This window comes from Stegostoma tigrinum, chromosome 14, assembly GCF_030684315.1.
Source record: "Stegostoma tigrinum isolate sSteTig4 chromosome 14, sSteTig4.hap1, whole genome shotgun sequence".
NCBI lineage: Eukaryota > Metazoa > Chordata > Chondrichthyes > Orectolobiformes > Stegostomatidae > Stegostoma > Stegostoma tigrinum.
Genome location: NC_081367.1, coordinates 51,134,790 through 51,159,204, shown reverse-complemented (window position 1 = coordinate 51,159,204; position 24,415 = coordinate 51,134,790). Strand labels below are relative to the sequence as shown.

At 42.2% G+C, this 24,415-nt stretch overlaps 1 protein-coding gene across 1 annotated transcript; it reads left to right on the top strand.

The window, feature by feature from the left end:
- The first annotated feature begins 765 nt into the window (after window positions 1-765).
- On the top strand, window positions 766-22,547 carry LOC125457912 (receptor-transporting protein 2-like). Its single transcript, XM_048542697.2, has 3 exons — window positions 766-879; window positions 10,092-10,271; window positions 22,105-22,547. The coding sequence occupies exons 2-3, from the start codon at window positions 10,096-10,098 to the stop codon at window positions 22,430-22,432; spliced, it is 504 nt and encodes a 167-aa protein (XP_048398654.1). The 5' UTR covers window positions 766-879; window positions 10,092-10,095; the 3' UTR covers window positions 22,433-22,547.
- The last annotated feature ends 1,868 nt before the right edge of the window (window positions 22,548-24,415 follow it).

Here is a 24,415-nt window from a genome sequence, read left to right as displayed (position 1 = left end):
AATTGAGCTGCCTGCTTGAATTGCTACTGTCCAAGTGGTGTAAGTTGTCCTCATTTTGAGGACCTCATTTTGATATATGTAAATAAGCTCATTCAGCTCCCAGTTGTCAATTCTAAGAAGGAGAAATAAGTGCAACAAAATTCAGAGGGTCTGATTTTGTGCCAGAAAACCGGCAAAAATGAGCTCTTGTCCTTTTGTTCACAAAGTTTTATTTGTTTTGATTACACACTGCAGATACAAACAGGGTGAACCAATGTGTCCACAATTTCAGCAAGGAAGCCAACAGTGAGTCTGCAGTTCTTCCCAATCCTGCCAGCAATGTGTTTGAAAGATTCCATTTCCTCCCACTACACAAAACATTGAAATATTTTCCCTTCCCCAGACACAGGAGATGCCGACATCTGTGGTAATCTCTTCTGCAACATCAGCAGTTATTGAAGGCAATTTGAGGCCAAAGGGCTACAGAGAACATAGATGAACTTAGATGTGATACTCAGGGAAATTTTAAACCAATCTATGTTTCACCTACTGAAATCAAAGTAAACTTGGGCGGAGTGTTAAAAGGCAAATGATTATATTATACTAGGGTCATTCCCAACGTTATTGAGGTTTGCAATAATGGTGTTAATCTTTTTAGGATGGGCTAAGAGAGAGTCAGAAAAGTAAAATAAGCATGAGTCTACGGTCATGTGATTTCTTGGAAGTGACATAAGAAAAGCGAAACTTACGTTGTTGTTGATAAACTCCACCTCACTGAATTGCATACGTAAAAGTGGACAAGTCTGCCAAAATAAAATACTTAACTGTGTTCTATAGTGAAAAGAATCTGCTTTCTGATCAAGTTGTTTTATTGTAGGGGAGAAACATATTGTCAAAAAGGTAAAGATTTCTTTTATTCAATGTATTTGTATTTTTTTGACTTACGTGTGATTCTTACTTCAATTCCTCTGTCTTTGAGTCTAAACAGAAAGGCTTACTGTGGTCTGTTTAGAGATGCGGTTTGATTGCATAGAAAGTCTACAGATCCTGGGTGTGCATGCCAGCAGACCTGCAAGAACCCTAACTAGCAGAGCCCAGGTCTGGAATGTATTGCTCAGACGTGCATGCAGATCCTATCATCTCGATTTGCAGTTCTCAACCTTTTTCAGTTAGATTGCATTATTATGAGAAGCCTAAAAAAATTAAATCAAGCCTAATAAGAACCCTGCTTTTACTGTTGACAAAAGGCCAATCATTCTGCTGCACTTTACGGTTTCAAATAATTATTTAAGTGAAAAACATGATTATGCTGTAAATAAACCTATTTGAATGGCATGGTAATGCTATAGTATAGATAATGTCTTTGGTTTGAGGAACAGGGTTTAAAGTCATGACAATTATGATTTGTAATAAATCCAAGATAAATTAATTATTCTGAATGTGCTAGTGAAGCCTTTTATTACTAAAGTGAAAATTCTTTAATTCTATGCAATTTAAGTTAATTTATTTTAAAGATGACTGCACAAAAATTATCAAAATAAAATCCCACATATTACAAAATATATTACAAAAACACAAAGACAGAATTAATTATTTCAGTTATATATGTGTATGTATTTATTCAAAATGTAAATGTGTTGTTTTCCATTAAATTAATATGGTTACATGTACATGCTTATACATAATTCAGGCAACTTGACACAAAACTTGAATAATGAATATTTTACAAATTCGAAGAAAACAAAAAATGCAAAGATGTAAATAAAAGTAAAAACTCAGACAGTGATTTCAATTTTAGTTAAATTTTTCAGCTCTTTCAATTGATGCATAAATGCAATTCAGCATTTTATTTACTGTGTGTACAAATTATGCATTAGACCTAAACACCACAAATTTGCTGTGCATTAAATTTGGAAATGTTAGAATTTCTACTTCTGGATCCTAATAGTTTTTTTTTAATAAAAAGACTCTTCAGTTAAACATAGTTGCTGTTCCCTGCCCTAGAATTTGTTAATCAACTTCTCCAGAGCTCTCCTATGCTTCCCCCATTTACAGAGCTCCCACGGATCAATGTTTACAACTGAATCTGCACTTTGCACTTTTGTTAAAGGTGACTGTACTTCAATCGCCAGAAATAAGGTTAGCACGATAAACACATACGGCCAACGCGAAAAGTTCCGTCCTTCACTTTAACAATGTTATGTCACAGTAATCTCTTATTTCAACTCTTCCAAACACATCGACTACTAGCCTGTCCCACATTTCCATTATGTTTACACAAGGAAATTGATAAATAATGCCAACAAAGGCAGACCATTTGAGTGGCTATATCCACCTTGTTGAGGAGAAGGCAACAGAGGTAATTGGCACGCATTTCTCCTTCATTATTTATGATGACACCAACAACAAAAAGGAGGTTGGGAATTACAATACATTTTCTCTAATTTCAGCCAATATCTCTGTGTAAACCCACATCCTCCCCAGCAATCCCTCACAAATGTGTTACTTGCAGCTCACTTTCTTTCTGCCAACTTACGTTGGTGGCATGATGGCTCAGCGGTTGACATTGCTGCCTCACAGGGGCCTGGGTTTGATTCCACCCTCAGGTGACTATGTGGGGTCTGCAGATTCTCCCGTCTCTGCACAGGTTTCCTCTGGGTGGTCCAGTTTCCTCCCGCAGTCCAAAGATGTGCAGATTAGGTGGATTGGCCATATTAAATTGCTTCACAGTGTCCCAGGATGTGCAGGCTAGATGAATTAGTCATGGGAAATGTAGAGTTACAGGGATGGGGTGGGTGCTCTTCAGAGGGTTGGTCTGGACTCAACTGGCCAAACAGCCTGATTCCATATTGTAAAGATTCTGTTCTAGGTACCCTTAAAAAAATTTCACCCACTGGAAAGTAACGGTGAATAATTCACAGATGAGAGCAGATAAAGGATGAAATATGCATTTGAAGCTTTTGATCCACTTGATCAAAGGGACATAACCACGTTCATTTAATTTCACCAGTTTAACAGTTAATGGTTGGACACTCTAATAGTGTAGTTAATCAGTTTGAGACCTAATCGAAATAAGCCCTTTGGTGTCAGTCCAGAACTCAGTTGGTAGAAATTTTACCTCAGATGGAAAGTTGTGGATTTGAGAATCTTAAGCAAAAACTGCCGCTGATACTCCAATGCAGTACAGAGCACTGAATTCTCTGACATGGATAAAACAATACACCAAGGCCCTGTCTTCATTTATCCATTACTGAAACACATGATCTGGTCACTATCACTTCCTTTCATGCTGTATATTTGCTGCCTCATTTCCCACATTACAACAGTAATAATTTCCTTGGTTGAAAAGTGTCCTGGGGTGCCAGGAATCTATTTACCTCTATCTTAAACATATTCAGTGATCCTACTCCACTGCCTTCTGACTCAGAAAGTTCCAAAATTGCACAAAGAAACTCCTAATTTCTGTGCTGAAAGGATGACTCAAAATTTAAAGGTATCACCTAGTTCTGGACACACCACAAAAGGAAATCTCCTTTCTATGTCCACATTGTCAAGACCTTTCAGGAACAATAAAACTTCAATCAAATCTCCTTCCACTCTCCTAAATTCGAATGAAAATAAGCCCAGCCTGTCCAATCTTTTTTCATCAGTCAGTTGCTCAATTCTCTCATCAATCTAGTAAACCTCCTCTGCACTATTCCTCTTACAGCCTTCCTTCAGAATGTCACCAAAACTGCATGCGACATTTGAGATATGGTTGCACCATTCCATATATAACTGAAGCAAAATTTCCTCACTATTATAAAAGATAAAGAACTGCAGATGCTGGAAATCCAAAATGAAAACAGAAATTGCTGAAGAAACTCAGCAGGCCTGGCAGCATCTGTGGAGAGATAGCAGAGTCAAAGTTTCAGGTCCAGTGACCCTTCTTCAGAATTGATTGCAGCAATGGAAAGGTAAATTGTAAACAATAGGTACAGATGGAGCTCAGAGAGACAGGCCAGTGGTTGGGCAGATAAAGGGACGGATAATGGTGAGCTGGGGAGGAAGAAAAGTTGATAGCAGGGACCGTTAATGGGTGAAAATGGGGTGGAAGTCATCGGTGGTACAGTGGTTAGCACTGCTGCCTCACAGCACGAGGGACTTGAGTTTGATTCCAGCCTTGGGTAACCGTCCGTGTAGAGTTTACTTGTTTTCCCTCCCTGTGTCTGTGGGTTTCCTTCGGTTGCTCCAGTTTTCTCCCACAGTCCAAAGATACGCAGGTTAAGTGAATTGGTCATGCTAAATTGCCACATAGTGGACAGGCTAGGGTCAGTGCAAACTAAATGAGCCAAATTGCCTCTCTCTGTGAAGTAGGGATTCTATGAAAGCAGCCCATGTGATGACAGGGGTGTGGGGGTAGGTAAAAGACAAGGAAGTGTTTAGGCCTTAAAGCTGCATGGTCTCCAAGCAGAAAATGAGATGCTGTTCTTTCTGATTGCACTGAATTTTGCTGGAACACTGCAGCGGGCCTGAGAGAGAGATGTTGGCCAGGGAATTTAGTGGTAAGTTGAAGTGGCAGGCAACCAGAAGCTCAGAGTCATCTGTGTGAATGGAACAAAGGCATTCTGCACAGCAGTCACGCTGTGTCATTTCCCCCTTGTAAAGGAGAACTATATTGTGAGAAGTGAATACAGTAGACTAGATTGAGTAAAGTGCAAGTAAATTGCTGCCTCACCTGGAAGTTATGTCCAAGGCCCTTGGATAGTGATGAGGGAGGAAGTAAACTGGCAGATGCTACTCCTTCTGCAATTACATGGGGAGGTGGTGTGGGAACGTGATGGGGGTGGAAGAGGAGCAGATCAGGGTGTCCTGGAGGGTATCCATTGTCACAACCCCGTCTCATGTCGGGTATTAACTATCGCCTCTGATGTTCAGTATTCTGTACTCGGCAAAGTCTTAGTTATATTCGTCTGCATCCCACCTCATAAATTTCAGGCATGGTACAACAACTCTTCTTCCACCCTTTGCCTCTTGGCCCATTTCTTTAAACAAGATTCCATCCCCCTCCCAACAGACCCCTTCACCTGCCTCCAACATTCTCCGTCCAACTGGACCCCTCCCTCTGGACTTTTACCTGCACTTGACCTGTTCATTGAGAACTGTTGACATGAAATTATCGCCTTGATTTCTCTCTCCCACCCTTACCCATTCCAACCTATCTCCCTCTGAACTGATCATACTGATCCACCTTGACTTTATAATCAAGCCTACTGACAAGAGTGGTGCTGTTGCTGTTTGGCATTCTGACCTCTACATTGCAGAGGCTGAGAGTCAGCTCTCAGACAAGTCCTCCCGACTCCCCTGGTACCATGTTGTTACTATCAAACACCGATTGTGTGCATAACATTCATTAATCCCATTTTATTGAGTGATCTCTCCACACAGCCTCCAAGCTCAAAGTCCCCCAATCCTATAAAGCCCACTTCTGTCTTCTTCCCAAAATCCACAAACAAAACTGCTCAGGCAGACTATTGTGTCTGCCCATTCCTACCAGATATATCTCATCTCTTCTTACCTCGACTCAATATTTTCCTGATCATTGTCAGTCCCTTTCCACTTACATCCACGATTCTTCTGATGCTTTACGTCAGTTTCAGAATTTCCAATTTGTGGGCTCCAGCCCCCTTCACATCACATCGGCATGCAATTCCTTGACACATCCATTCCCCATCAGGATGGTATTAGCTCTGCTTCTTCCTAGAAAAAAGGCCCAAACCGTCCCCATCCACCACCACCCTCCTCCGCCTGACCAAGCTCGTGCTCACTTTGAACAATCCCTTTAACACCCCTCGTTTTCTTCAGATCAAAGTTGTGGCTTTGAGTACATGCATGGGTCCCAGCTATGCCATTCCCTTTGTGAGGTACATGGAACATCCTTTATTCATTAACGGGATGAGGACATCGCTGGCTAGGCAGCATTTATGGCCCACCCTAATTGCCCAGAGGGTAGTTCAGCATCAAATACATTGCTGAGGGTCTGGAGTCACGTGTAGGCCAGACCAGATAATGTTGACAGTTTCCTCCCCTAAAGGATATTAGTGAACCAGGTGGGTTTTTCCCCAACAATCAACAATGGATTCACAGTCATCATTAGATTCTTAATTCCAGATATTTTATTGAATTCAAATTCTACTGTCTGCCATGGCAAGATTCAAGCCCAGGTCCTCCCAATGTTATCTGGGTCCCTGGGTTAACAGTCCAGTGATAATACCACTAGGCCATTGCCTCCCCCTGATGCAGTGACATCACTGATGTTGCTTCGCCCTCTTGTTTGGAATTGGGAAAATTTGTCAATTTCACTTCCAGTTTTCACTCAGCTCTAACCTTCACCTTGTACATTTCTGACTCCTCCATTCTCTTTCTTAAAATCTCTGGTTCCATTTCTGGCAATAGGCTGGCCATCAATATCCACGACAAACCTACCAACTCCCCAGTTACCTAGACTATTCATCCTCACACCCAGCTCCCTGTGAAGACTCCATTCCATTCTGCTAGTTTCTTTGTCGCCATAGCATCTGTTCCGACAATGCCACCTTCCACAGTGGGACATCAGAAATATCCAACATTTTCCTCAGCCAAGGATTCCTTACCACTGTGGTTGTGAGGGCCTTGGGCCATGTCTGAACCATTCCCGCACTTTGGCGCTCACCCTCTCACACCACCGATAGGGTACCCCAGTCCTTACCTTCCACCCCAGCAGCATCTACATCCAAAGGATCATAAGCAAACATTTCTGCCACCTCTAGCAGGATGCCACCATCGGACACATATTCCCGTCCACTCCCATGTCAACCTTCCACTGGGATCATTTCCTCTGGGACACCCTGTCCACTCCTTCACCACTCCGAAGACCTCCCCCCACATCATGGCACCTTCCCATGCAATCGCAGAAGGTGTAACACCCACCTGTTTACTTCATTCCTCCTCACTATCCACAGCCACAGACACACCTTCCACATGAAGAAGCACTGTACCTGTACTACACTCAATCTGCTGTATTCACTGCTCACAATGTGGTCTCCTTTACACTGGAGAGATGAAATGTAGACTCAGCAACCGCTTTGCAGAATACCTACATTCTTCCGGTTGCTTGCTACTTTAACACACCACCGTGTCATCTGGCCAATATTTCGAGATCAGGATCAAAAGCAGAAATTGCTGGAACAATTCTGAGGAAGAGTTACTCAACGACAAAAGTTAACAGTGATTTCTCCCCACAGATGCTGCCAGGCCTGCTGAGCCATTCCAGCAATTTCTGTTTTTGTTTCAGATTTACAGATTCCGTAGTTCTTTCGGTGTTTATTTCTGTTTCAAGCCTACTCTGCACAATCTGGAAGAACAGCATGTCATTTTCCACTTAGAGACTGTGCAGCCTTCAAGGCTCAATGTAGAGTTCAATAATTTTACAGCCTGAATACCGCTTTCCATGTCCTTTACCCACCTCCACACGTCAAGCCCTACCATGACATGAGCTGCTTTCATCACAGCCAACCCATTTTCATTCACTATTATCAGCACTTCTTCCCCCCAGCTCACATTATCTATCCATTTTGTCTACCCAATTGCTCTTCTCTCCCTCTGGGCTCTATCAACCACTTATCATTTATTCGGTTTCCTAGCTACAATCTGTTCTGAAGTCACTGGACCTGAAACATTGGCACCGCCTTTTCTTCACAGATACTGCCAGATCTGCTGAGTTTTTCCAGCAATTTCTGTTTTTGTTTCAGCTTTACACCAGATTTCTCAACCAACTACATAAGGAGGCAACCGAAAGGGAGGGCATGGAGGAGGGCTTGTCCACTGAATCAGTATGGGTGGAAGTCAGAAACAGGAGAGGAGCAGTCACTTTATTGCGAGTTTTCTTGTTACCTCCCAATAGCAACAGAGACACTGAGCAACAGATTGGGAGACAGATTTTGGAAAGGTGCAGAAGTAATAGGTTTGTTGTCATGGGTGACTTCAACTTCCCTAACATAGACTGGAACTTCCTAAGTGCAAATAGTTTGAATGGAGCAGCTTTTGTCAGGGGTGTCCAGGAAGGATTTCTGATATGTAGATAGGCCAACCAGAGGGAAGGCCATATTGGATTTGCTGCTTGGCAATGAACCAGGCCAGGTGTCAGATCTCTTGGTGGGAGAGGATTTTGGTGATAATGATCACAACTCCCTGGCTTTAACTATAATCATGGAGAGGGATAGGAGCAGATGGTTTGAGAAAGTATTTAATTGGGAGAGGGAGAATTACAATGCTATTAGGCAAGAACTACAGAGCACCAATTGGGATCAGAAGTTCTCAGGGAAATGCACGACAGAAATGTGGAGGTTGTTTAGGGAGCAATTGCCACAGGTACTGGATAGGTTTGTCCCACTGAGGCAAGGAAAGGATGGTAAGGTGAATGAACCTTGGAAGACAAGACATGTGGACCATCTAGTCAAGAGGAAGAAGGAAGCTTACTTAAGGTTGAGGAAGCAAGGATCGGACAGGACTCTAGAGGTCGACAAGGTAGCCAGGAAGGAACTGAAGAATGGAATGTGGAAGGCTAGAAGGGGGTATGAGAAAACCTTGGCAGACAGGATCAAGGAAAACTCCAAGGCTTTCTATATTTACATGAGGAACAAGGGGGTGGCCAGAGTGAGGGTAGGGCCAATCAGTTGTGTGCGGAGTCAGAGGAGGTAGGGGAGGTCCTTAATAAACACTTTGCTTCAGTATTCACCAGTGAAAGTTTGTGAGGACAGCATGAAATAGATAAATATGCTCAAACAGGTTGTTGTTAGGAAGGAGAATGTGCTAGAAATCTTGAAAAATATGAGGATTGATAAGTCTTCTGGGCCAGACAGGATATACGCAAGGTCGCTGCCCCTTTGGCAATGATCTTTGCATCCTCACAGTCCACTGGTGTGGTCCTAGAAGATTGGAAGATGGCAAATGTCATTCCCTTGTTCAAGAAAGGGAATAAACATAATCCTGGAAATTATAAACCAGTCAGTCTTACTTCTGTGGAGGACAAATTATTGCAGAGCATTCTGAGAGATAGTATTTATAATTATTTGGAAAAGCACAGTTTGATTTGAAATAGTCAGCATAGCTTTGTGAGGGGCAGATCATGCCTCACATGTCTCTTCGAATTCTTTGAGGATGTGACAAAACATATCCATGAAGGTAAAGATAATGGGAACTGCAGATGCTGGAGAATCTGAGATAACAAAGTGTGGAGCTGGATGAACACAGCAGGCCAAGCAGCATCTGAGGAGCACAAAAGCTGACATTTCGGGCCTAGACCCTTCATCAGAAAAGGGGGACGGGGACAGGATTCTGAAATTAATAGGGAGAGGGGGGAGGCGGAGCAAAGATGGATGGAGGAGAAGATAGGTGGCGAGGAGAGTATAGGTGGGGAGGTAGGGAGGGGATATGTCAGTTCGGGGTGGACGTACAGGTCAAGGGGGCAGGATGAGGTTAGTAGGTAGGAAATGGAGGTGCCGCTTGAGGTGGGAGGAGGGGACAGGTGAGAGAAAGAACAGGTTAGGGAGGCGGGGACGAGCTGGGCTGGTTTTGGGATGCAGGATAGGCACATGGATGATATTAAAATATAGGGTATGCAGGGTAGATTGATCTTTGTAGGATAATAGGTCGGCACAATATCGTGGACCTGAAGGGTCTGTACTGTGTTGTACTGTTCTATGTTCTATGCTTGTTCTTGGTGGTGAGGAATGTTCCAGCCCCCAGCAAATGAGATGATCTCCCATTGATGCTGCATAGTCTAACTCATCTATTGGTAGAGTTTGTCAGCCTTGGTAAGTTGCCATTGAAAGGGCACTGCCAAAGATTTTCAATTCTCCTCTCCTTTATTCCCTTACTCATGCATTCGTCCTCTATTATCTAAATATATGTATTTCAATTTGTCCTATGCCTCAGACAGGGAGCTGCACTTGAAGTGTGCATGTTTCAATTAAATGACAGAAGACACAACTTCCCCTTTTGGCTTCAGCTCTCTATTGAGAGTGCAGGGTTAATTTCAGCACAGCATTTTGCTTAAGCACTTGTGGTCACGCTTCTTTTATGTATAACATTAGAAAAATGGCACAAAGACATGGAATGAACCCATGGATTGACTCATTCTCTAGACGTATGGGCGAAGAACTGGGATATGAAGACAGGTGGACATTAAACTTCAATTATCACCTTAAAAATGATTTAAATGAATTGCAGAGAAAAGAAGGTTGGAAAATATATATAACATCATCATTTGGCAGGTAAGGAATTATTTTTTGAAGAAATTTCTCTGTCTCTGTAAAATAGGTATTTCCCCCAGTTACTATCTGAAAATGAGCAATTAAAAGTCAATTAAGGTACAATAAAATTACAATAAATTGAATTACAGAGCATTCACTCACAAACCTGTGCTTATTAGAGCCTCGAAATCATCAAGAAGGCCCCTATCCAACACAGTTTTGCCTGCAAACACATTTTATGTCAAAAAAGTGACATTAAAAATGTGAAAAATTTACTTATTTTTTCAATCCGCTTACTATTTATGATCGCTGGATCTTGCAAAGTAAAAGGAACTGAAAAATGTTGGGAGATGACTGAAGGAAAACACACTAATCCTTTCCACCTGGCATCTGTCTTTGGATGAGTGTGATACAGACTGCCATGTCATCAATGCAGTCAAACATGCTTTCTGTACTTCTATGCAGCAGTGCAAATCCTGGAAAATCTTTGCAATTTCAGCTACGGAAACAGGTGGGTAAGCAGCCAGGCATTCATCAGATTTTTCAGCCCTACTTGCAGGATTTTGCATTGAGATATCTATGATGATATCAAATGATGGTTTGCCATGATTCTGTGCTGCGGCATGATTGGCGTGGTCAGATGACAAGCTGGAGTAAGATTGGCTAACCCAGAGTTACCAGTCGGAATTTCACTTCATCACGGGCACTTTTTACCTGGATTTCCTATTCTGCCAGTGAGAATGGGTGACAACTTCAAGATAATCAGAGTTTCGCATTTTTCAGTCTTGATTCACTGCAATTTCAGTTGACTTGAGAACAAAATTACCAAGGATTTTATGTGCCCATCAGAACATTACAGACATGAACATGGCACACAGAGGGTTGGTGCCTTAGCATGTTTTAAAGGGTGGTAACAGAGAAGCAATTGTAAGGTCCTTCTGACCTTGGCTGATGATCAATGAGACATTTTCTTTTATGAGTAACAAGCAAAAGGGCAAACATTTGTGGTGGCTTGAGGCCCCCTTGATGAGGCAGCTTTTCTGACTTTGTGAATTGTAAGTGATTTATATTTAGTGGCCCTCACAGACAAAGGCTGTGGTCACAAGACAGCCAATGCACAAAACATAATTGCTTTTCTCCAAACATCCTCTTTTCATAGAAAAAAAAGCGTGCATGCATAACGATTTCCAGTTACCAGTTACACAATTTACCCAATGCACATAGTCGCAACAAAAATCATCAGTCATGAAAACATTCAGTTATACTTTTATTCGTCTCTGCACATGCATTGCACACATAATCTTAAAATGTTTCAGGTCTCCCAAGGTATACTTGTGCATTATTGATGGTTGCTACTTTGGTATTTGCTCATTTGTCATACAACATTCTTTCTTTGGGGAATGTCATCCTGAAGTAAGTGTCGTTGTTGTGGAAACTCTTGCTGCTGATTCATTTCCATTTTTGGAGAACAGTGGACGTTGGGGACTGATAGTCATTCTGTACATTGCACTAGTGGCGAGTTCACAGCTTTCTGATCAGCTGCTGGCAGTGAAGGGCCAGCATCTCTAGCTGTACACAGATGTCTGCAGTTGTAACAATATACCTGGTCATTCATGTTTGCTGCATACAACCAAAATGACATACCTCATCACAGATCGCAAGTTGCCACACAGGCTGATTTCTTTTGAGTGGTCTGAATGCTTGTGCTCTAACTGGACCTCCAGTGTATGACTCTGGTAATGACATATCAGTTTTATCAAGATGAAAGTTGCTTTACTGTCACTTTACTCTTGAATTTGTCACTCATGCCTCTTACTGTTTTTGTCTTCAGTAGTTTTTCACTACTGGAAGAGCAATTTGGGTATAACACGTCATTGATCTTTAGACTGAAATAATTCCTCTGCCTTCAATGGGTGCGTCTCTCCACTTAGAGCTGCAGAGTTGTTTAATTCCTTTTGATCACTTTGGCAATTTTCACTGCTGCTTCGGATGTTCAGTTCAACTGGTATTAGTGTAGCGTGCCCTATTGTGTCTAATTTCCTAATTTTTTAAGAATTACTGAATTCTTCACTCATGATTGGAGGGCCTTTGTCACAAATCTCAATGTCTGGAATGCTGTATGACTGAATTCTGCTTTCAGGCATTCTACAATCTCACTGGTAATTATTACAGTCAGTTGGTTTAACTCTTTGTAGTCAATATAGTAATTAGCAAGATTATCAGATACTGTGGGAGTTAGGTGGGTGAGTCCAAGCTTCATCCATGTTCTGACTGGAATATCATGTGTCAGAAGTGGCTCTTTAGCTTGCATTTGTCACAAGTAAAGTCACCATAATCCCACAGGACCATATGGCTGCTCAGTCATTAGAGAAGACAACTGATGAACTAAGGATCACTTTGCCTCAGACAAGGGGAGGGGTTGAGAAGGAGGGACCCTCCTAGTAACTTCAGCTGATGTGGGATTTGAACCCGCACTATTGGTGTCACACTGTATTACAAATCAACCATTCAGCCAACTAGCCCCATTTGCCCATTTGTGATAACAAGGTGAAGAGCTGGATGAACACAGCAGGCCGAGCAGCATCAGAGGGGCACTTGCACCTCTGATGCTGCTTGGTCTGCTGTGTTCATCCAGCTCTACACCTTGTTAACTCAGATTCTCCAGCATCTGCAGTTCCTACTATCTCTGAAACAATTTCTGCCCCCATTTGTGGTTGCTCGTTATTCATCACAAGCACTGCATTCATTGGCTGACTTGGTCCTTAATTTCACTGCTCATGTTTGGCCAGTAGACAATTTATTCTGCCTTCATCAGGCTATATTCAATTCCTTCATGATTTTCTTGGATGGGTTTAAGTATTGCTTTTCAAATTATCTTAAGGATGATGACTCAATTTCCTTTGTACAAGATACCATCTTGGACCATCTCATCAGCGCTATATGCTCAATACTTTTTTTTTGAACAGCAACACGTGTATTCTTGATTCTTTCACATCATCCTTTCATCACTACTTCCTGAACTACTTAGAGAGTTGCAGTTTGTCATTTCAGTTGTTTGATTTGAGCAAGATGCTTGTCTTTCAGATTTAATGTTTCTTCTGGGTTAATGACTTCCAATGGACATCAAGCCGTTTCTTCTTCTTAAATCTAGAAAATTTCTGTTTTTGCGTCCTCAAACTTCTTCATGGGGAGTGCTGCTTTTTGCAGTAAGTTGGCAATGTGCCTAAGTTTACTTTGGCTTGTTTGTCATATCAAGGTAACATCTCTGCAAAAGAAATGATATTCTTTGCACACACTTTTTGGTGAAGATAGAATCAATTGCAGAAGATGCTTTGAGTGTGACCCGATTCCACCATCAGTTTGTCATGCCCAAACAGACGTTGATTAAGATAACAAAAGTGTGGAGCTGGATGAACACCGCAGGCCAAGCAGCATCTCAGGAGCACAAAAGCTGATGTTTCGGGCCTAGACCCTTCATCAGAGAGGGAACTGGAATATTTAGGGAGGGGGGAGGTCGACCGAAGATGGAAAGAAAACAAGATAGGTTACAAGCAAATGCCATAAGCAAGCACTCTTTCTACATCTGAGTTTACCTTCACTCAGTCAAATTTAATGAATTGGATGCAAATATAACTGGTTTTCTTGCTGATAAAGATTGTTCCAAGGCTTGTCTTTTTGGCATCATTTTGCGAAGTGATTTCATCATTGACAGTGTAGTACTTTGTGGTGAAATCCTTCAGTACTGCCTTATACAGATTTTTTTTGAGCTGAGTGTCACGATTCACTGGTGTAGTGCACAGGAAATCAAGCCCAATATTTCTGGAGTTATGAAAAATAAAAAGATTTAATTAAACTGACCAAAGTTCCCAGCTTAATTGAATGACAAACCCAACATTAAGGTGAAACTCAACAGGTTCTGAACTTCATAAGAGAGAGCTATTTATTTCCAACAGACCGTTTTCAAACATTGGTTGAAAACAAATACATAATTACTAAATTATAAATCTCTATAACCTAAATTCTATCACTCTTTTTAAAAATCCATACTCATTCAAGCTAAAACATAAAGAGGCAAAATGAGACATTTTGTATAGTTAGTGGAGGGCTGTTTTTTTGGACTGCAATCTTTTACAGGGATCGGCACATGGTCCACTGTTGTTTATATAAACAATTTGGATGAGAATATAGGGAGCATGGTTACTAAGTTTGTAGATGATACCAAAATTGGTGGTATAGTGGCCAATGAAGAAGATTACGAGGAGATCTTGATCAAATAGGTCAATGGGCTGACAAGTGGTAGAACAAAGAAAATTACAGCACAGGAAAAGGCCCTTCAGCCCTCCACGCCTGCGCTGATTCAGAGGTAGATGGTGTTTAATTTGGATAAATGCAAGGTATTGCATTTTGGTAAAACAAACAAGGGCAAGACACATACAATTAATGGTAGGACCCTGGGTAGTGTTGTCGGAACAGGAAGACCTCGGAGTTCTGGTGCATAATTCTTTGAAATTTGTGTCACAGGTAGACAGGATGGTTAATAAGATGTTTAGTATTTAGCTTGCCTTTGTTGCTCAGACCTTTTGGCATCGCAATGTTGGGGTTATACAGGACGCTGGTGACACCTCTTCCTGAGTACTGTGTGCAGCTCTTGTCATCCTGCTATAGGAGCGATATTATTAAGCTGAAGATTCAGAGAAGATTTACCAGGATGTTGCCAGAATTAAGGCTTTGTGTCATAAGAACAGACTGGATAGTTGAGGTTGGTTGGCTAGCCGAGCTGGTGTTGTCCCAGTCGAAGTCATGGTTCTCCTTGTCCATGTGGATTGAGGTGAGATGAACACCAACTGGCTACAAAAAGACACGACCAATACTCACTCATCTCAATAAACATGGACAAGGAGAATCACGACTTCGACCGGGACAAGATCCTGGGACAGACTAGGTAGAGACAAGCACGAGAATTCCTGGAGGCAAAGCACTCCACGAAGCATGCTATTAATAAACACATTGAACTCGACTCCATATACATTCCACGAAGGAGGAAACCCAGAAGTGAGGCATGAGTCGCAACGGACCCCAGAGTTTAAAAACCAGGGGGGAAAACACATCAGAGGCTGCACTGAGGATGTTACCAAGCACAGTAACGAAACGTCTGCAGAACAACAAACCAGCTCAGTGAGCCAACCAACCTGAACACCCACAACCCAAGCTACAAATCTACTCCAAAACCTTATAGATGGGATAGGTTGGGATGTATTTTTCACAGAAGTGAAAGAAGTTGACCTTGTAGAGCTTCACAAAATCATGAGAGCATAGGTACGGTGAAAAGCAACGGTCTTTTCCTTGTGATAATGGGAACTGCAGATGCTGGAGAATCCAAGATAATAAAATGTGAGGCTGGATGAACACAGCAGGCCAAGCAGCATCTCAGGAGCACAAAAGCTGATGTTTCGGGCCTAGACCCTTCATCAGAGAGGGGGATGGGGTGAGGGTTCTGGAATAAATAGGGAGAGAGGGGGAGGCGGACCGAAGATGGAGAGAAAAGAAGATAGGTGGAGAGGAGAGTATAGGTGGGGAGGTAGTGGGGGGATAGGTCAGTCCAGGGAAGACGGACAGGTCAAGGAGGTGGGACGAGGTTAGTAGGTAGGAGGTGGAGGTGCGGCTTGGGGTGGGAGGAAGGGATGGGTGAGAGGAAGAACAGGTTAGGGAGGCAGAGACAGGCTGGACTGGTTTTGGGATGCAGTGGGTGGAGGGTAAGTGCTGGGCTGGTTGTGTGGTGCAGTGGGGGGAGGGGACGAACTGGGCTGGTTTTTGGATGCAGTGGGGGAAGGGGAGATTTTGAAGCTGGTGAAGTCCACATTGATACCATTGGGCTGCAGGGTTCCCAAGCGGAATAAGGATTAAAGGTCTTTTCCTTGTAGTGGGGTAGTTCAAAACTAAGGGGCATATTTTTAAGGTGAGAGGAGAAAGCTTAAAAAGGACATGACCAGACACCTTTTTTACATTTGGATTGGTTTGTGTGTGGAGTAAACTGCCAGAGGGATTGGTGGATGCAGGTACAGTTATGACATTTAAAAGACATATGAATAAGTGCATGAATAGGAAGGGGTCCAAGGAATACAGGCCAAACACAGGCAAACAGGATTAGTTTAGATTGGGAACATGGCATGTTCCTATGGGCATAGACTAGTTGGACCAAAGGGTCTGTTTCCTTGCTGATTGACTCTCTGACTCTATGACTATGACCACAACATAGGAAGGATAGGGAGGCTTTGGAGAGGTGCAAAACAGGTTCATCAGAATAATATTACCTAGGTTGTACAATATTAGCTACAAGGAGAGGTTAGACAAACTACTATTGTTTTTGCTACAGCGTTGGATGCTGAGAGGCGACCTGATGGAAGTGTATAAAATTATGAGAGGCACGGATCAGTTGGATAATCAGAGTCCTTTTCTCAGAGTGGAAATGTCACTTACTAGGAGGCATAGGTCTAAGGTGAGAGGGGGAACATTTAAAGGAGATTTGCGAGGAAATAATTTTTTTAAACACAGAGGCTGGTGGGTGACTGGAACATGTTGCCGGGGAGGTGGTAGAAGCGAATAAAATAGCAATATCTAACAGGCACTTAGACTAGATACATGAACAGACAGGGAATATAGGATACAGACCACATGCAGGTAGATGTGATTAGTTTAGAATGGCACCATGTTGGTACAGACATGGTGGGCCAGAGGGCCTATTCCTGTGCTGAACTGTTCTGATTTCTGTAAATACTATGGCTGGGGAAGGAAAAAACACAAAAGATTAGTGAAGCACAATTCTGGTACCGGTCCAGATTACAGGTGTTTATAAGATATTTCGGTCAGTTCTCTTCTAGTTCTTTGGAACCCATTGAGGAGGACACAAGGTTGTGACCATGCTACTGCTCAACTTTTCATTCACTGGTCAAGGATTTACCCTCTTCAGTACATTTGAAAGTGTTTATCCCCTTTTTCATTTCAAGAAGGAATTTTGCAGAGTGAGTAGCTGTTTCAAGTGTTCATTTACTTCTACATGTAGAGAAAGGATGGGAGAGAGACAGAGACATTTTCTTCTTCACAGGTTGGATTTTTCTGGTTTATTGGCCAAAAACAAAGCCCGCTCCACACTCCCCTCCAACCCCACCACACACGGCACCTTCCCCTGCAACCGCAGGAAGTGCTACACTTGCCCCCACACCTCCTCCCTCACCCCCATCCCAGGCCCCAAGATGACCTTCCATATTAAGCAGATGTTCACCTGCACATCTGCCAATGTGGTATACTGTATCCACTGTACCCCGTGTGGCTTGCTCTACATTGGGGAAACCAAGCGGAGGCTTGGGGACCGCTTCGCAGAACACATCCACTCGGTTCGCAATACACAACTGCACCTCCCAGTCGCGAACCATTTTAACTCCCCCTCCCATTCCTCAGACGACATGTTCATCATGGGCCTCCTGCAGTGCCACAATGATGCCACTTGAAGGTTGTAGGAACTGCAACTCATATTCCGCTTGTGCACCCTGCAGCCCAATGGTATTAATGTGCACTTCATAAGCTTCAAAATCTCCCCTTCCCCCACTGCATCCCAAAATCAGCCCAGCTCGTCCCCTCCCCCCACTGCATCCCAAAACCAGCCCAGCCTGTCTCTGCTTCCCTAACCTGTTCTTCCTCTCACATATCCCTTCCTCCCACCTCAAGCCGCACCTCCATTTCCTACCTACTAACCTGATCCCGCCTCCTTGACCTGTCAGTCTTCCCTGGACTGACCTATCCCCTCCCTACCTCCCCACCTATACTGTCCTCTCCACCTATCTTCTTTTCTCTCCACCTTCGTTCCGCCTCCCCCTCTCTCCCTATTTATTCCAGAACCCTCTCCCCATCCCCCTCTGTCATGAAGGGTCTAGGCCTGAAATGTCAGCTTTTGTGCTCCTGAGATACTGTTTGGCCTGCTGTGTTCATCCAGCTTCACACTTTGTTAACAAACTGTTGCCACTGACCCAGGAGCCAATCAAGAAGTTGTTACTATGCTGAATACATATACAACTGGCCCTGGACGAAAACTCCGTCTCTGGGCAAAATTGCCTTGAATACTTACCCATGGAGCTGAGGTGTCTGGCCTCCTCCAGGTCAACTCCAGGAAGAAGGTCAACTTTAGAACATGCAATGAATCTAGTAACTCCTAATATTTAAAACAAAAACACTGTTACAGCTTCTTCATAGTGTCTTGGTTTCAAGCTGCATCTTTTCCAATTTTTATATTCTCCTCCAAAAATTAAAAGTGGTTATTACACAAGCAGTGTTCTATGTGAAACGTAACATGTCGAGCACACACAGTTCTAAATGTGTTGCGAGGTGGTAACATTCAATTTTACCCAGGAATAGGGCAGGATCTTATAGCAAGGTTTTCAACAGATCTCTCAAGATAGATCAGGGGTCACTGGACAGAAGTTGAAAGATTACTTGGAGGGACTAAAAGTCAGTATGAAGGAGATACAGACTCAATGTTACAGAGTATAGTTGCTACCTGTACTGTTGAACTCTTCAGGTTTTATGTAATTGGTGTGTTCAAGAAAGTCCTAAAGTAGTTGAATAACACTGTGCACTACATGCTCAGAAGACCTAGAAGCAATGAATAGCTGACAAATACAGTCCATTTTAAGAGTGTGGCACTTAGCTGGGAAGGCAGCTGAACTACAGATTCTGTCTCAGGTTCCTTAGTGAGGAGTAGGGAGGCAAGAGCAGTTGGATGGCTCTAAGTTGACAGAACAAATTCAGGACTAACTTATAGAATTAGAAGGCAGCTCAGAATCAGAATCTGGGCTCAGAAGAATCCCTAGGAAGCTGAGAAAATGGGAAGGTCACTGGCTTTATCTTAGGGAAAGGTGTGAGATGCTTAGAAGGAGCCTGCATGGATTAATACTTCAGTACAACTGAGAAAGTGGGTGTTGAAAGACTCACAAGCCATATTCACTTCAGACAACTGAACAAATTTAGGGCTCAGAGAAATATAAAAGAAAGTTCTAGCTTGGCGAAGCTAGCTATCAGTGAAAGCCTGGAGTTATGTCTGCGAAAGAATACTGGAGTACAGTTTTGGAATCCAAGGGTACATGAACTCTTGAAAGGAGGATGATCAACCAGAACAAGAGCAGTTGGTGTGGCAGTTCATGGCAGAGTAGCTATTAAGACGGAGATTCAAGGTCGTATTACCAAAAGTGAAGAATTTTAATTCCTTGTGAAGTTTAATGAGATCTGATGATCCATTGAATCATTAACATCTGGGGAAAATTGCTGAGAAATTTATGGTATGTATCTTGATCACATTTGCTTTTTAATATTAACTGTTCAATTACAATATTTTGTTCATATTTCCCACATGTTAATTTTGGGTGTCAGAAATAAGTCGTAGATACATTGTGGATTGCATTAGTGTTTCAATGTATATCATAAAGGATTGGTAGCTGTTAAATACTGTGAAATTTTGTGGCTTTTTTTTAGTAAGTCCTCTGGATCTCACCTTCATCTACTTTAAAGTATAAAGGTTTACTGATCCCTAGCCAGATTGCAACATAATTTGGTAATCTCACCCAGTATCATAACAGATTGGGATTTAAACACTCAGCAGTGACATAGTTGTCACTCATTCTTTGATTCTAACGAAAGGGGCTTCTTGTTTAGTGCCCCATTAACACTACTCATCTTTAGCAGTGAGATTGCATGGAGATTCACACTCTGGTGGTAAATTAGGCACAAACTTTAACTAGTTAATGATTTCAACAAATTGTTGCATTGCTTTCACATCTGTTGGTCACAGCATTTCTGCTACAGTTCTCAACTTGTCAATATCTGGGTAAAGTATTTTTGCTGCATCTTAAATTACATATTCTTGTGTTTAGTTTGAGATTCATCTAGTGAGTTCTCTTTCCCAGTCACACTGATTGTGACTGGGATCTATGATAGCATTTTACATTGGATCTCTATATTCATAGCAATTGTGTGGAAACTGAAAACTGAAAGAGCTATGGATGCTGGAAATCAGAAACAAAAGCAGAAATTGCTGGAAAAGCTCATCAGATCTGTGGAGAGAAATCAGAGTTAACATTTCGGGTTCAGTGACACTTTCTCAGAACTGATAGTCACCAGGAAAAATTTGGTTTTTATACAGACAATAGGGGAGGGGATAAGGAGTAAAATGTCTGGCCACCATCTCTGTCTCAGGCACGCTGCAATGTTCCAGTGCAGCTCAGCATAAACTGGAAGAATAGCACCTCATTTTCCACTCATGAATTTCACAGCTTTCCGGACTCAATATAGAGTTCAACAATTTTAGGGCTCAAGGCACCTTTTCCCATGTCCTTAAACCAACTCCCACACCCGAGGCCTTGTTGTCACATGCAATTACACACAGCCCATTGTTGGCTACTAATTGTCCCCATCAGTAGCTACTCATTCTCCCAGGCTGATCATTAGCCACCCTTTATCTGTTCAACTCTTCTTCTCTTTCCTTGGGCTCTATCTCCGCCTATCATATACTCTTTCCCCACTCCCCCACCCCTGTGCAGCTGTGTCCTTTTCCTTCATCAATAATGCAACTCCCTCACACCTTTAACATCTCCCTCTATAGTTCCTGAAACATCTAAACCCTGGAACATTGAGCTGCCAGTCCTGCCCTTCTCTTAACTAAGTTACATGGCTATAACATCATAGTTCTATGTATTAATTCAGGTTCTAAGTTGGGATGCCTTACCTGTTATACTCCTTGCATTAAGTAAATACACTTTAGCCAATCCTACCATGTTCATTAACATTTCTGCCTCGTGTTCCTATTAGATTTACTTGACTTGAAGGCAACCTTCTGCTCTGATTACCATCCCCCTGCCTCCCCCTAAGGAACAGGGCTACTGACCTTACTAAAGTAGGTAAAGGACATGCAGGAAATTATTGCTGAACCCTATTATCACTTCAACCAAGCCCCTAGGTAAATTCTAAAGGTCTTAAAATACTCCTGAATGGCTCACTGGCAGTCAAAAGCTGCTGAAGTGGCACTCACAGGAAGACAAAGGATGTCTTTCAACAAATAATCAAAAACAATTCAGATGAATTATTTCAGTTGAAGACAGATTTCTCCCGCTGACAATTTCAAAGCAACCTTTCAGGCATACTGTAGCATTTTCTACTGGGACACTGAATGCCATGCCTGGTGCATGACTTCTCAGTGCCTACCCATGCCATTGATAAATCATTGGCAACTTGGCTTCCCATCTGCTCATTAACCAGCTTGCACATGATTGCACTGGAATGGGGGTCAGAATGGGAAATTTTTTGCCTTTTGCTTGTACCTCCATGACCCTATTGCATCATGTTAAATTCTAGCCAAGGCATGTATAAAGTTAAAATATTGTTGATTCAAGTGTACACAAAAATATCCCTCACTATCAAGTCATCATCATAACAGAATACTAACTTCTGAGATATTGCTCAAAATTATTCTTTTAGTGATTATGCTACATTGGTGTAATTTGAAAAGAGCTGGCACACATTCTCTTGCAGTTTCTTCATTGACTTGACATTTAACTGGCACCGTTTACTGTGACGAACTTCATCATCCAGGATATACGTCTAAATATTAATTTGTTTATATGAGCAGTCTACAGTATAAGATATGGTGGCAGTTCTGCATAGTAACAAAATCACAACATAACTGACATAAATTTACACCCCAATGGTTAAGAATTTACATCACAAAAACTACCTAAATACACTCAAACAATGTCAATTCAATGTATAGAACTTTAACCTTCCATAGCATTAACCAGCTTCTCGTTTTCGATAGGTTTGATTGTTTTTGTTCACACTCATGGACCTCAGCGCACATCGTTATTTTGTTTCATTACCGACTAAGAAACAGGCGAGGATTAGTGCGGCTGCGTCTATTTCGACAGCAGTGCGGAGACTGCGGCAACACTTATCCGCTTAAACCAAGTATCAACCAAAAGCAAATGCATAAAGTATTTGATCGACTTATTTTAAAAATCCGTAAAAACTGCTACATGGAAGCGGTAGATCTGACTGAAAGGAATTTACAATATCGCAAGACTAAACCCCATAAGACATCATTGTGTGAGGCCTGTGAATGCGGCTTATGTCGTATCTCAGATTGATGTGGCTGCCCGAGTTACATCTGGAGTAGAGCTTCCACTTTTGATGAAACAGCTAAATTGTGACAAAGAAGGAAGTATTTGGGCATCACAAAAAATAAAACCGTCTTAGAGCTAGCACGATCATGAAAGAAGATAATTGTGTAGTTTCTTTTAATTAAACACTGCTGTTTCACATATTCAAGAGGTGGTAATTTTGTTTTTATTTACTACTGTTATTACTTAGCTGAAAATAGGTTAATTACCAAATATGAGCATTTAATTTATAAGTGCACGCAAGCACAAGCTGAAAATGTAATAAGTTTATTTGGTGTACACTTGTTAGCTTCTTAGTGAATTCCATTTTTTTATGTGCTTGTGTGTTTAAGAAAATGTGCGCAATCTACTGAACCAACACAGTCATTGGAGTCAAGTAATTTTGAACTGAACCTTAAACTGGTATAGTAAAGCATGGAAAATGGAAGCACCAGTCTTGGACATGGTTCACTTACATGGGTTTATAAGAAACAGAAGCACAAGTACGCCATTTAGCCCAACAAAATCTGCCCCACCATTCAATAAGATCATGGTTGATCTGATTATTGCCGAACTCCACTTTCCTACTGGCCTCCAACACCTTTGAGTAATTTGTCAATTAGAAACCTGTTTAACTTGAATAAATTCACTGCCCCAGTGTTCACTGCTTTCTGTGGAAGAAAATCACAAAGACTGACAACTCCTAGAGAAGGAATTCCTCCTTATGTCATCTTAAATAAGAAGCCCCTTATTTTTAATCCGTGGCCCCTTGCTCTAGATTCCCTCGTGAAAGAGAATAAATTTTGGAAAAATGATTCGTCACTTCTCTTCAGAATCTTATATTGCATATGATCACTTCTCACTCTTCCAAACTCCATTGAATATAAGCCCAACCTGAAAACCTTTCCTCTTAAGACAACCTCTTTATGATGAAGGGTCTAGGCCCAAAACATCAGCTTTTGTGCTCCTGAGATGCTGCTTGGCCTGCTGTGTTCATCCAGCTCCACACTTTGTTATCTCAGATTCTTCAGCATCCGCAGTTCCTATTATCTCTAATTCTCCCGTTGCTTGTTTCTCACACTGCTGAATGGGTCCCATGATCTACACATCATCCATCCACATGATTATTTTGCTTTTGGTTTATGGAATGTAGGTTTCACCAGCTAGGCCAGCATAGAACATAGAACACAGAACATAGAACATTACAGCACAGTACAGGCCCTTTGGCCCTCGATGTTGTGCCGCCCTGTCACACCGATCTGAAGCCCATTATGTTCTTAGGGTTTACCCTGATCCTATCCACCAACAACTTCTCAGGGATGGACAAAAAGTGAGACATAAGTACATTGGAGGAAGTGGTGGCAAACTACCTTCTTGAACCACTACAGTCTTTGGGGTGTTGGGACACCCACAGTGTTGAGGTTGGTTGGCTCGCCACGCTGGTTCGTTGTTCCGCAGACGCTTCATTACCCTGCCGGGTAACATCATCAGAGCAGCTTCCTAGTGTTTTCCTGCCTGGTTTTTAAACTCTGGAGTCTGTTGAGCTGGAACGCCTCACTTCCGGTCTTCCTTCGTAGTGAAGTGTATACGGTGTCAAGTTCTATGTGTTTATTGATGGCTTTCTTCGTGGAGTACCCGGCTTCTAGGAATTCCTGTGCTTGTCTCTGCTTTGATTGTCCCAGGATTTTGGTGTTTTCCCACTCAAGTCACCCCATTCAATCCACTCAGCCCAGGAATTCCTCAACTCCATCAAAAACATAAGGATAGACAACGAGGAGACCTTGATATCATTTGATGTCATTGCCCTATTTACATCAATAGACGTACCAATGGGACAACACCAAAATCCTGGGACAAGCAAAGCAGAGACAGGCATGGGAATTTCTAGAAGTCTGGTACTCCGTGAAGAAAGCCATCAATAAACACATTGAACTCGACCCCATATAGACTCCACTATGAAGGAAAACCGGA

What these genes read in the sequence shown, in the direction of transcription:
- LOC125457912 (XM_048542697.2), top strand. Translation starts at nt 10,096, where the DNA reads ATGGCACAAAGACATGGAATGAACCCATGGATTGACTCATTCTCTAGA. An exon ending in ATAACATCATCATTTGGCAG is followed by an intron (nt 10,272 to 22,104) that starts GTAAGGAATTAT and finishes CGTTTTCGATAG; the next exon opens with GTTTGATTGTTTTTGTTCAC.